The 13,017-nt window shown below is 39.3% G+C and overlaps 2 protein-coding genes across 2 annotated transcripts; one reads left to right on the top strand and one right to left on the bottom strand.

Annotated features, from left to right (window-relative positions):
• The first annotated feature begins 914 nt into the window (after positions 1 to 914).
• Positions 915 to 10,686, top strand: LOC137196848 (calpain-1 catalytic subunit-like). Its single transcript, XM_067609759.1, has 23 exons — positions 915 to 1,054; positions 2,306 to 2,323; positions 3,222 to 3,468; positions 4,128 to 4,197; positions 4,725 to 4,843; positions 4,942 to 5,075; positions 5,215 to 5,383; positions 5,536 to 5,619; positions 5,720 to 5,805; positions 5,914 to 5,988; positions 6,931 to 7,091; positions 7,256 to 7,425; positions 7,554 to 7,565; positions 7,804 to 8,015; positions 8,132 to 8,171; positions 8,303 to 8,368; positions 8,631 to 8,688; positions 8,875 to 8,939; positions 9,080 to 9,148; positions 9,226 to 9,304; positions 9,406 to 9,519; positions 9,616 to 9,674; positions 9,764 to 10,686. The coding sequence occupies exons 3-23, from the start codon at positions 3,223 to 3,225 to the stop codon at positions 9,788 to 9,790; spliced, it is 2,115 nt and encodes a 704-aa protein (XP_067465860.1). The 5' UTR covers positions 915 to 1,054; positions 2,306 to 2,323; position 3,222; the 3' UTR covers positions 9,791 to 10,686.
• A 93-nt stretch (positions 10,687 to 10,779) lies between these two features.
• mrpl14 (mitochondrial ribosomal protein L14) lies at positions 10,780 to 12,998 on the bottom strand. Its single transcript, XM_067609770.1, has 4 exons — positions 12,895 to 12,998; positions 12,553 to 12,612; positions 12,257 to 12,359; positions 10,780 to 11,411 (listed from the first exon to the last, which is right to left on the bottom strand). Exons 3-4 carry the CDS (start codon positions 12,334 to 12,336, stop codon positions 11,045 to 11,047), a joined length of 447 nt encoding a protein of 148 aa, XP_067465871.1. The 5' UTR covers positions 12,337 to 12,359; positions 12,553 to 12,612; positions 12,895 to 12,998; the 3' UTR covers positions 10,780 to 11,044.
• Between the last annotated feature and the right edge of the window lie 19 nt (positions 12,999 to 13,017).

Here is a 13,017-nt window from a genome sequence, read left to right on the forward strand (position 1 = left end):
CATTAGTATTTGACAGCTGTGTCTGAGACAGGCACAGGACATTTTTGTTGGTAGCTTATTCGACCAGACAAGACAAAAGATAAAAGTTACTCTATTAAACTAAACTTCTATTATGTAATATTAAGTAAAAACATTATAACACATTAATAAGAAAAATTCAAATTGATGTGAACAGTTTTTGATGAAATCTTCTTATACCAAAATATATGTGGTATCCCAGTAGTTTATCATATGACATTGCAAAAAACATCTTCATTAAACATCAAACATCAAACATCAATCTTGCATGTGATGTTGTGTATGATGTAATGTTTAATATATCTTTAACTCATTTATCTATTACCAATTCCACATATACAAATATGAATACAAAGCCTTTGATTGTTTTATCTTAGATTAACAGTATTTCTGAGCTACAGTCCTACTATTGGGTGGAAATTACACACATTCATAGTTTCCAGAGGATGAATCCTACTGATTTTGATGATCCACTGACTTTCCCTATAGTGCTTCATGAATGTGACATTTTTGTTTTTTAGTCCAATGTCTCCAATGTCTATTTCCATTAAATTTGGCACAGATATCTATGGCGCCCAGAGGATGAATCCTAATGACTTTGGTGAATTTGTTGACCTGGATGGGAGCTGCTGCATACAATTGTTCTTGCAGGGATAAATAAAATTGTATTGAATTGAATTGAGCTGAATGATATGGCTATGGTGGGCTAAAGAAGTGTCACTTACTCTTTAATTTTAGATGGGTTTTGGGGAGGGTTCAGTCATTTTTTTAGTCAGGATAGCATGTATTTTATTTGATTTGAATGAATTGTATGTTACCCACATTACCTTGGCACCTCTAGCGGCACTGTGGAGCCGAGCGTGCGGTGTGGCCCCTCCTCCTGTAGGGGCTGGTCTTCCCTGCAGTGTTTGTATAGCGGAGAGGGCTGGACTTGCTCTCCGGGCTACCAACAAACCACATCCCCCTTTCCCAGATTTACACGATTATCACTATCCGAGTCAAGTTGAAGAAACCGCAAATTGCCTGTAAAGCGTTGGTGAGTGTAGTTGTTTATTTAATTTGATATGTTAATATGTTAATTGAACCATCTTGTGAGTGACGGCGCGTCTTGGTTTATTGTAGGTGTTGGCCACCGTGCGGTTTGATTGATGTAATATACTGCATGTTGTCATTTATAATAGTCAATAGAACAGCTGTCACTTTCAGGCACACAGATTTAATCCAGTTTTGACATCTAGTGTTGAATGAATGCGATTGTGTTGTGAAAACGATCCATTGTTGTTAGAAATCTTTGAAGCAGACAGCAGGCCATAAAAAGACAGGCCTATGTCTGAACAGGTGCTGCCTGTATTACATGACTGACATACATACTGTGACTTTTTGATAGGAACAAGCCTATGAATTCATAAAGAAGCCAGCCTACAGTATATGAAGCATTATCTGTGCCTTTTGAGAGCCAACAGTGGCTCCTGTGCAGTATTTTGACAGAGAGGCTGTTGGTTGTTTTAGTGTTTTGTTGAGGTTGAGGTCCTATAGATGACATCATCACCACAGGACTGCATGGATCAGCTTTTCACTGCCCATAGACAGGGAGAAAAAAGAGATATCCTTTTGGTCATTAGCCAGTAGTAGCTTCTCTTTGGCTTGTTTGACAGACTAGAGGGACATTCCTGCAGACTCTACAGTCATATGGGGCCTCAGGGTGGGGGGACTGGCCCTGTAAACAATGTCTTTGCCTGAAGGTTTGTTTCTATCAAAAGCAATGGCTATTTTGCTCAACACCACATCCATTTTCCCCCTTCTAACTCAGCCATTTATCTCATGAATTTCACAGTCTTACCACACTGTAGCTCTGTCCAAGTTTTGCATGGACTGTTTAATGAACTTTGCTCATTAGGATTCCCTCTGAGTGGTTGGAGCAGCACAAAAGATCATCCCATGTCCCAGTTTTTTTCTCTGCACACTGATTCAATTTTAAATCCAACAGCCAGCTTCTTCACATGTTTGGTTCTTTTTTACTCCTGTTTTCCTCACACTCACTCCTCACTGAATACTTGTTGTGAACCTTTCTGGCATAAAGAAGTAAGTGCTTCTTGGAGAAAAAGACCCACAATGAGTCATAAACATAAGTGCACTGAAGTCCATTAGTGCCTGCTTTAGCCTGCACAAGCTTCTGTAATTCTAGATAATGCATTATTGTAAAGAAAAGTCACTTTACTTGTACTAGTGCCAAAACATAAGTGACTGAACTTTTCTCTTCTTTTTTTGTTTTTATTCTTCCTCTCAGCCTGCCTATACAGCCAAGGTATCATATTTCTAACTTCTTCTGTAGTTCCTGCGTTTGTTGTGTTTGAGGTGGTGGTGTGCTGCTGTTGTCTCACATTTCTCAGTAATCATTTTTCTTCTGTACGTGCTTTCTGTATGTTTATTATTTCCCTGCTGGCCATTTTTAACTGAAGTTTGTCATTACTTTGATTTTACATGTCACCATTACACCATTAGGCTATGTCCTGACCAGAAACTAAACTAAAAAAAAGGAAAGGGAAACTCAGTTGGCTATTAGAGATAAGGCTTGAATTATTATTATTATTATTTGCAGGATTCGTTGTTGTTGACTTTTGCAGTGCCATAGCCAGGACCTAAAAAATACTGAGGCCATGAGTCCCCCCAACGCACCCCTCACCACTCACAGAAAAATTTGACCAGAGATCAAAAAGAAAATCTACATTTTTTTAAATTATGTGCATTGTGTACATTTTATTTATTCAGTTAACTGTTGAAATTTACTTTGTTATTTCTCAACAAAAAGGTCTAAATGTGTTTCAAAGTCTACTCCCCAATGCCAGGAATAACATTTTAGAGGAGAAAGGCTGAATTTTTTTACTTATTTATGGATTTGTTGGCCTGGAAGTACTCAAATAAAACAAATTGTAGATTGTAATAATGTTTCAAAGTATTCTGCTTTGTGCTACTTTTAGACTAACAAGATAATATAATGTTAGTGGGAGACAGATTCAGTCCAATCAGTAGAAAACAAATCATTCTCTGTCACTGGTTTTAACATTAGTTTCTACACACACCCCTATGTCTGGTTGCTGTGCGTGTGTAGCCCTTAGACAAGAGTGTGCCGCTGGTCAGCCTGCTGCTATTAATAGACAGCACTGTGCATACCCACCCAGCTTCATATTTTTATCTTGCGCCAGTATGTATCCAGCTGGGGGGATATCTGCAACCATATACGCCAACCGGCTGCGGGCAGAGGGCATGGGCACCAAGGAGCAGGCTATGCAATTTTCCAACCAGGACTATGAGGCACTGAAGCAAGAATGTGTGGAGTCGGGCTGCCTGTTTGAAGACCCCTGTTTCCCTGCTGAGCCCCCATCCTTGGGCTTCAAGGAGCTCGCCCCCTATTCCTCAAAAACTAGAGATGTGGAGTGGATGAGGCCCACGGTGAGAAAACAGAAGGGAAAACATGATGTTTTTTTTTAATTAACAGTTAACAATTAAAAGTCCTGGCAATCCTACTCAAAGATTTGTCAGTGACAAAAAAGTGATGCATAACACTATTATACGTCATATATTAATTCATCTGCACACATTTACACATAAATAGATGTTTTTACAACAGACTCCAGACCTAAAGCAAAAAATAAAGTGGAAATACTCCTCTCATTATTCTTTAAAATGCTCCTCATGTAATATTTCACAACAGGCATATGGTTGTCACTGCCGCTGGTGATGACAGGAACTTGCATGTCATATAAACAAACATATCAGTGACACTGTCTTATTTTATGTCTGCAAACTCAGACAGACTAGAACACACAGTCGGCACAGGAACCTCTGTGACGACAGCAGCGGTTGGTATCTCTTGGCATTCCTTGACCATTTCCTCTCTGTGACATTTGTTTACAGTGTTTCATGAAATCACAGGAAGTTGGCACGTATGTGCAAGAATAGCAGTGGTCTGAAAGAAGTGTTGCTGTCATGAAAATCCTAAAATGTGCTGACTTGTTTTAATTCTATTTCAATTAGAGTATAAGATGAAATGGCATCTGAAAATGTGATGTATTTGACTGTCCTCACCCAGATATTTCATTTCTCCATAGGAACTGACAGATGACCCCCAGTTCATCGTGGGTGGTGCCACCAGAACGGACATCTGTCAAGGAGCGCTGGGTGAGTGCTTATTGGTCTAGTCATTAATCTTAAAGGTCCCCTCCAGATATGTTTTAACAAATATAAAAATACTCAGAATAATGATTTGTACCTGATAGTAATCTCCACTAAAAAGTTATGTTAACAAGTTGAATACTGACATCTACTCCTTCTCTCTCATTGAAAAATCTAGAATCTATGAATATGAAGGTTATTAGACCATGTTAAGTAATAATAAGCAAAAACACATTTTTGAGTGGAGGGGGACTTTAAATCTGTCATGAAACAAGACAAAGAGACCTGGTGATGGTGCTAGAGGAAAAGTAAGGAGATCATCAAAGTTATTACAATTCATCCTGAGGATGGCATGTGAGTGTCTGAACCAAATTTCATGGCAATCTATCCAATAATTGTTGAGATACTTCAGTTTGGACCAAAGTGGTGGATTGACCGATTGCCATCCCTAGATCCACACCGCTTGCATGGCTAAAAACAGAAGGAAGACAAAAATTAGATGGAGAATCCAAAGTGCTTCTTCTCACTCGCAGGTGACTGCTGGCTCTTGGCAGCCATCGCCTCTCTCACCCTGAATGAGAGGCTCCTTCATCGGGTTGTTCCACACGGCCAGTCCTTCCAAGACGACTACGCCGGAATCTTCCACTTTCAGGTACTTCAAGATCATCTTCTTGTCTTCGCCCTTCCTTTCAAGTGCAAGGTAAGTGATTCAGATGGATGGAGTTCTTGATTATTGCTCTGTTGTTACAGTTCTGGCAGTTTGGCGAATGGGTAGATGTTGTGATAGATGACCGGTTGCCTGTCAAAGATGGGGAGCTCATGTTTGTCCATTCCGCTGAGGGCAATGAATTCTGGAGTGCACTCATGGAGAAAGCTTATGCCAAGTAAGTGTTGAAACAGATCAGTTGCTAAATTATTCAGTATGCAACTGGAAGATGGAAATCTCTCTCAAACATATTCATAAGTACTGCTGTTAATGGGAATAAAACTGAAGTGTGTGGTTTTTTTTCTATGTGGCATCAGGCTGAATGGCTCCTATGAAGCCTTGTCTGGAGGAAGCACCACTGAGGGTTTTGAGGACTTTACTGGAGGTGTGTCTGAGATGTACGAGCTCCGCAAAGCACCCAGAGATCTTTACAAGATAATTGGCAAAGCTCTGGAGAGAGGCTCCTTGATGGGCTGCTCAATTGACGTAAGTGCTGAACTCACTGGCACACCACCAAGACACACTGCTCAATGCTGCACCATCTTGAGAAGGCCAATTAAATTAAAAGTACTTTTATTTATTTTGGCGCCGTATAATTCATACTCTGAAGCACTGATCTTTTGTCATTTTTAATACAGATCACCAGTGCCTTCGACATGGAGGCTGTTACATTCAAGAAGCTTGTGAAGGGCCATGCCTACTCAGTCACTGCATTGAAGGAGGTCTGTCTGTGTATGACTCTGTTGTCTTAATTACACAGCTACCATTAACCATGATATAAGTATATGGTGCTAAGTTACCTATTGCTCTGATGTTATGCAGGTTGATTTCCGTGGCAATGTGGAACGTCTAATCCGAATACGTAATCCTTGGGGTCAGGTGGAGTGGACTGGTGCCTGGAGTGACAAGTGAGTGCTGCCAAGCACACTAAATGTCCCTGTGTACTTATGTTTTGTCGGTCAAAGTCCTGTTTAATGAGCATTATATCTCATACTGCCCATACTTGTCTCGTGTAGTTCCCCTGAATGGGATGAGGTTGACCCTTCTGAACGAGACGACCTGCACCTACAGATGGAAGACGGAGAGTTCTGGTAAGATGTCTCAGGTGTCGTAATACTTAATGGCAATTTCGATGTATTATGCATGTACAGTATAAGTTTTTTAAAAGAATAGTTTGACAATTTTGGTTTCTTGCCAAATGTTAGATGAGAAAATTGATGCCACTGTTTTATCAGTCTATAAAAAATATTAAAGATCCCATCCAGACATATTGTAAGATGTACAGTATAAAAATCCTCTGCTTGGAATAATTATGTGTCTGATAAGGATTAAAATCCTTAAAATGTTATCTCCTCTTTCTCCCTCATTGAAAAATCCAGAATCTATGAATATGCAAATATTGTTAATTTCAAAAGTTTTCCTGCTGGACACAAAATGTTTCCTACTTCACTGTAAAGTCCATTTTCAGTGTATGTGCACTGGAGGCTTCAGGTATCCACATCACACTTGTGTAAGTTGCATAATGATCCATGATTGGCTTGACACTACTAGTTGTGATGTCACAAATCCTGCTCGTATGTCCATTCCTTGAACGCAGATTACCTTCTAGTGTCAAACTATCGTGGTTTTAGGGGTGAATACAGATAAACAAATGAGATACCGTGCAGTGGAGCTTCAGAGGTGCTGGTGGTGGATTTTGTTACTTTTCTTGGTCTTAGTAGTTGCTCTAGTTGTGTTAGTGTTTGTTGTCTACCTGCCCAGAGACTGCAGATGAAAATTAGCTAGTAGCTAAATCTGGTACAATATCTCTTCACCCCATGTGGGATGAATGCTTTCTTCTGTACATTGTCCTTGACAAATAAATGTTAAGGACAAAAAATAAATTCGACTCCAGCTTTGTTTAGTGGACAGATGTGAGAGTGATATCGATCTTCTCATCTACTGTAACTCTCTGCAAGAAAGAAATGTCGAACGTCTCCTTTGAAAAAGCTGCACTCAGATTTCTGACCCACCACTTTATTCTAATCATGCAGGATGTCCTTCAGTGAATTCTTGAGGCAGTTTTCGCGAATAGAGATCTGTAATTTGACTCCTGATGTTCTGGATGAGGACAGTCTCAGCCACTGGAACACCACAAAGTTTTATGGTACATGGAGGAGAGGCAGCACCGCCGGAGGCTGCAGGAACCATCCCAGTGAGTCCCAACCGCATAGGAGAAACAGAAATGTACACCTTGACATACAGAATTTACCGATAAAGTAATGAAATTGTAGTATTTCTTTGCTAAAGCACACAAATGTGTCCTGTAATATTACTGTGGCTATGAAACAATCTAACACAAATCTGTCATCTTTACAGACACGTTTTGGATCAACCCTCAGTATAAGATCACATTGCTGGAGGAGGATGATGACCCAGAGGACGATGAGGTGGCGTGCAGTTTCTTGGTAGCTCTCATGCAGAAGGACCGCCGTAGATATCGGCGCCACGGTCAGGACATGCACACTATTGGCTTTGCTATCTATGAGGTGAGAGCAGAGACAGAAAATCAGTATCTCTTTGACCTTCTGATGGGTTATTCAGCTATTTAGGGCACTGTTTTTAAATTTTTGCCTCAGCTTATTCTATGATTTTTTTCCTTTTTTCTTTTCTACAGATTCCAGAAGAGGTAGGCAGAGTATCAAACACTACCACATTTTTAAAATCAAAACATTATGAGTATAATCATAATTTCACATATTTCAGCCCACTTATTAAAAGTTACTTATATTTTACAGCACTGCTGATCATTTATCAGATTTTTAAAATGTGTGGTTGGCAGTGATGTAAAATATATATATATATGATTTGAATAAAATGGGCCCAAAAACATGCAGATGCATCTAATTGTTTCATGCTGCCTTTAGTTTAAAGGCTGCCAGAATGTCCATTTGAAGAAGAATTTCTTTTTGAGCCATTCATCGTGTGCTCGCTCTGAGACCTTCATTAACCTGCGAGAGGTGAGCACACGGCTGCGTCTACCTCCTGGAGAGTACCTCATCGTCCCCTCCACCTTTGAGCCTAGTAAAGAGGCTGACTTTGTCCTCAGAGTCTTCACTGAGAAGCAATCAGAAACAGAGTACGTTATTTTTTATGTCAGTTCATGTTTTTTGGGGATTTTTGCTGTGTGTGTCTGCACGAATTGTAACGCTTAGAAGGGGAAATCTCATGCTAATATGTTTTTGTCCATTACAGAGAACTGGATGATGAAGTCTCTGCTGATTTGGAAGATGAGGTACGCATCAGTGACATGTGACTAACAATGTGGGAAATAAGCAAATCTTACTTAATCTACCGTATAAATAGCATGAAGTCACTAGGAACCTGATCTAAGACTAATGCCTCAATATTCTTGCTTTCCTACAGGATGAAATAACTGAGGATGACATTGATGACTCTTTTAAGTCCATGTTTGCCCAGCTGGCAGGAGAGGTAGGTTCTGAAAAACAGATCATTCTTACTCTTTTGAATCTTTGTTTGCATTACTTTTTAACACTATTTAAAATCATCTTTATAATAATATTATTGGTAATGGTAATTGTGGTAATAATGGTATTGCAATGCCATGCTTTTAGATAATATCTAAAGATTAAAAGCTCTTTAATGGTATCATCTTTGTTATGGAAGAATACTAAGTGCTTCTTAATTGAATTTAATACGTGCATGTTCCATTTTCTTGTCCCTGCTTTTCCAGGATATGGAGATTTCCATTCGCGAGCTTAAAACTATTCTAAACAGAGTCGTCTCCCGGCGTAAGTTTTCAGTTTATTTTCAGCTGCTGGAAAGTTTACATATTAGTAATACATCTCCCATTACTCTATTAGATTCCACTGTAGAGTGTACACCATCTATTTCCTGAACTGCCTGTCTAACAAGTCTCTGTGTCACTAAGTGTTAGTAGGTCACACTGTTTCAGATGAGTGTTTTTGCTATTTCAGACAAAGATCTAAAGACTGATGGCTTCAGCACAGAGTCCTGCAGAACCATGGTCAACCTGATGGACGTATCCTCTCGGGTTATCAGGAATGAATAGAACTGAAAAGTTTGTTACATTGATTATATTAGAAACAAAGACATATAATGCTTTTAGTGTGGTACTGATTGTCCATGTATAGTTTCGTCCCTTGACACTATCTTCACCAGAAAGATGGAAGTGCCCGTTTAGGGCTGGTGGAGTTTCAGCTACTATGGAACAAGATCCGCAAATGGCTGGTAAGATTATATTATGCACTGTTTCACACCTGAAGAGGTTCTGTATTTCTATTTACATGTCTGCCTCTGTCTCCCAGGTCATTTTTAGAGAGTTTGACCTCGACAAGTCAGGGGCCATGAGTTCATATGAGATGCGTCTTGCTGTGGAGGCAGCAGGTATAAAGGCTCTTGAGCATTCATTTCCACATTCATATAATGTACACACATTTACAGACAAGTGTAACCCTTTCTTTTATTTTTGTTGTCGTCTTGTGTAGGTTTTAAACTGAATAACAAACTGAACCAGATTCTGGTTGCCCGGTATGCAGAGAATGAGCTGATTGACTTTGACAACTTCATCTGCTGCTTAGTCAAGCTTGAAGCCATGTTTAGTGAGTACTCTTATTATAGCTGTTGAATTAAATTTATATTTTTGCACATTACTGATGATTACTTACTATATACAAACACTGAATTTTTTTCAACAGGGTCTTTCCAGCAGTTTGACAAGGAGGAATCAGGAGAGGTTGAGATGAATCTCACAGAGGTGATTTCTGTTTCAAGAGTAAATCTAATTGCATTTAGACACAAGCTTTTCTGTTCGTCTAACTTCATTTGTCCGTCTCACATCGCTAGTGGCTTTACCTGACCATGTGTGGTTGAAGAAGACTGTCTTTACTGGAGACTGGATAGGCGCAGTGTCCTGCAGACTGCCATGAAAGTTGAGCCCTGAAGACCCTCAGCCTTAGTGACCTGATGATCCTCTAACACATCCCACCTCATTTTACCAAAAGTAGCAAATGAGCTGTATACAGAAGTCCAAAGTCCAATCAAGCTAAGTGTCTCCTACTAGAATCTTACAAACTATGCAAACCTACAGTATGAAGCAGTCACTGTGCCACCGTCGTCTTTGTAAAAAACAGCATGTCTATGCATGACAAAAATCACAAGCTGTAATGTGCATTTTACTAGCTGATTTTATACTTCTACATTTTAGTTTTGCTGTCTGTGTAAATCAAAATCTCACTAGAAGCTATTTTAGCGTAAAATAGAAGATGACATTTATTTGAAGTTTTAAGTCTTTTACTGTAGTGCTTTTAAAAAGTGAAGTCTTATAGTTTCTACGAATCATTCGGTACTTATGTTAATGTTTTTTTCCCCCCCTGATTTTATAACAAATATTTTTTACAGGGAATAATCACCTCAGTATTGTCAGTTTCATTCTTGCACCAGTAGGTGGTAGTACAGACTTGACCTGCTGTCAATGATTTGTTTTTTTAAAAGTTTTTGCATTTCATACTGAAGTTTTAGAAGAAGTTTTACTCCATTGTTTTTATTTTGCACAGTTTTTTATTTTAGTTTAAGGAAGCTGCTAATAAAGTCGCCTCACGTTGGTGAGAAATATTGGTTCGCTCAAGTGACATTAACAGGGATCACATGCTACTGAATGCCTTATACACGACACTATGATATTAAAAACAGCTTTTAGAAATGTGCCAGTCATGTTCTTTATGTTGTGAATGTATGTTGTGCCTTCAATAAATATTTCCCTCAAAGTTCATGCTTTCTCAGTTTGTTCATTGTGTTCATGATAACATGAGCTTGACCCACATTTGGCTGCTTAATGTGCCAGAAACTCCTATGTTATGCACTTAAGGTAAAGGTTATATTTATTGTAAGCACAGAGAGACCTCAGTAAAATGCCAGACATGCTGACAAAGACATTAAGTAACAACTAAATACTGTATTCAGAGAATAATTGTGACAGTATGTTCCTTGGTGGTTTATTGACAAGAACATAAACCACCAGCAGATGTGAAATATAGTTTGTATATCTCAAAAAGAAAAATCACAGGACATTACAATGATAAATGATCAAAATCAACAAGTGAAGAAATGATTTGCATGATACTGTAATTAAACAAATGTACTAGCAATTGCTAACACTTTAGAGTAGTCTCCTTCCATTTTACGTAAATGTGTGGGTATTGGGACCTTAATCCTGGTTCCTGTTGGATTCCCATTGTCCTCAATCAGAACGACATTGTTCGAATCAAAGCGTGGATTCATGCGTTCTCCAGGCATTTTGTGTCCAACGATTAGTGCCTTCTTCTTCTGTCCTTTGATGGCAAGCAACACTCTGTCACCAACTTTTCCAACGCCATTCTTGGTGTAGACATGGATCACTCTTGGTGGCCGGTGATACGGTGTATTTCCAAGAGAGGTGTTATCCACAACACGCACTCTTGTCATTTTCTGAATGGCTGCTGCCACAGTGGATACACTGACAAAACAAAAAGGAAATAGGTCATTATCTTCAATCTACAGGACCCGTCAGTCAGCTGTCATGCAAGAAAATAACTTCTAATCAGGGGCAAAAATTCACCCTTAAATAGATTAACTTTGAACAAGCTGCTCTTTAAACTAGACAGTAGAGACTGTCTGTAGTGATTATATCATCTGCACACACAAATGCTTAAGCTGTTCCATACACAGTGAATGAAGCAATGTCTCAGGGCTGGCTTCATGGGGTCATTTACTGGGATAAAGCAAAAAATACTGTACCGTGTGGTTAAAATTAAACTGTACTATATTACAGTGGTGCACATGAGAAACAGTCCACTATTATGGTAGCTACCTATTCAGTGAAATAACTGAATAATAATCAAAACAACCTAAATATTTTACTCTCACCTTTTTCAGCCCTGAGGACAAGACTGAAATAACTCAAGGAAACTATGATAACGTCCATGGTGACTTCACTGAAGTAGGACAACATTTGCACCCTACATTATAGCAATATTCACCTTACAAGACCGACTGTGGAGCAGAAAGTGGCCAGAGAAACTTTTCATCTCGTGTCAAAGTCTGCAAATAGGCCTACATGTTTTTTGCACAATTAAGGTCAACTATTCTTTTGAACATTTTGGAATGGGCGGGGACTTGAATAATTCACAAAGATATGTTTAATATCTTTTATATTTGTTTTATATGTTTCAATTTGTACAGTAAGTTACACTGTTGAAGTAAAATTAGTCAAATTATCCATAGCACACCCACTGAATTTGCTGGCAGGCAAGTCTTACATGTCACACACTGGGCTCTGAAATTTGACAGAAAATCTCTTACCTAAAAGTCCTCTGATGAATGATGGACGAAGCATTTACGAGGAGCCCAGTAAGGGATCTTGAAAACTGGGGGAGAGTCATAACTACAGCTGGCACTGTGTCCGCTAGTAAGAGAGATCATACACATGGTTAGCAGCTAGTAAGCTAAAGGAGTTTTTCTAATGATATCGCTAGCATGAGCTAACAATCACACGAAGAGAGCTGAATCTCTTGGTTTATAGTCACAATAAACAATAAAACACATACATGAATAGTTGTGTTTGAAACCGTGAAAGGGTAAACTGTTAGTTAACTTACCCTTTTTGCCAATGTCAAAGTGTGGCGTCACCAACACGCGACAAAACGCCTTTAGCCGAGCTAGCCGATAAACAGAATAAGTTTTAACATTTAAAAAACAAACATCCCTCGCTGCAGAGAAGGAGGTGCGATTTGGTTTTAATAAATGTTGCTAAATGTCAGTCGCTTTGTGCTCGTGCAAATCTAGAATACACAAATAAAACGCTCCGCTGTTGTGCCCGCCACAGCTAGCTTGCGAGGAAAACATAGAAATACTTAAGCATAGAAGCCACACAGCGAGTGAACAATAATGACGTGTGGCCGTTCTATCTGCGCCACTTCTATTTACGTCACGCTGTAAACCTGAGTGCGTCGCCTCGTCGTCTCCTATGGTCGTCTCCCGTTGGACTGGTTAGGTTAGCGAGAGTCGTTCAACCGGCTGTCACACAGCACCGTAGACGCATCACAACTAACAGCTAGACCGTT

Source organism: Thunnus thynnus, chromosome 14, assembly GCF_963924715.1.
Source record: "Thunnus thynnus chromosome 14, fThuThy2.1, whole genome shotgun sequence".
Lineage (NCBI taxonomy): Eukaryota > Metazoa > Chordata > Actinopteri > Scombriformes > Scombridae > Thunnus > Thunnus thynnus.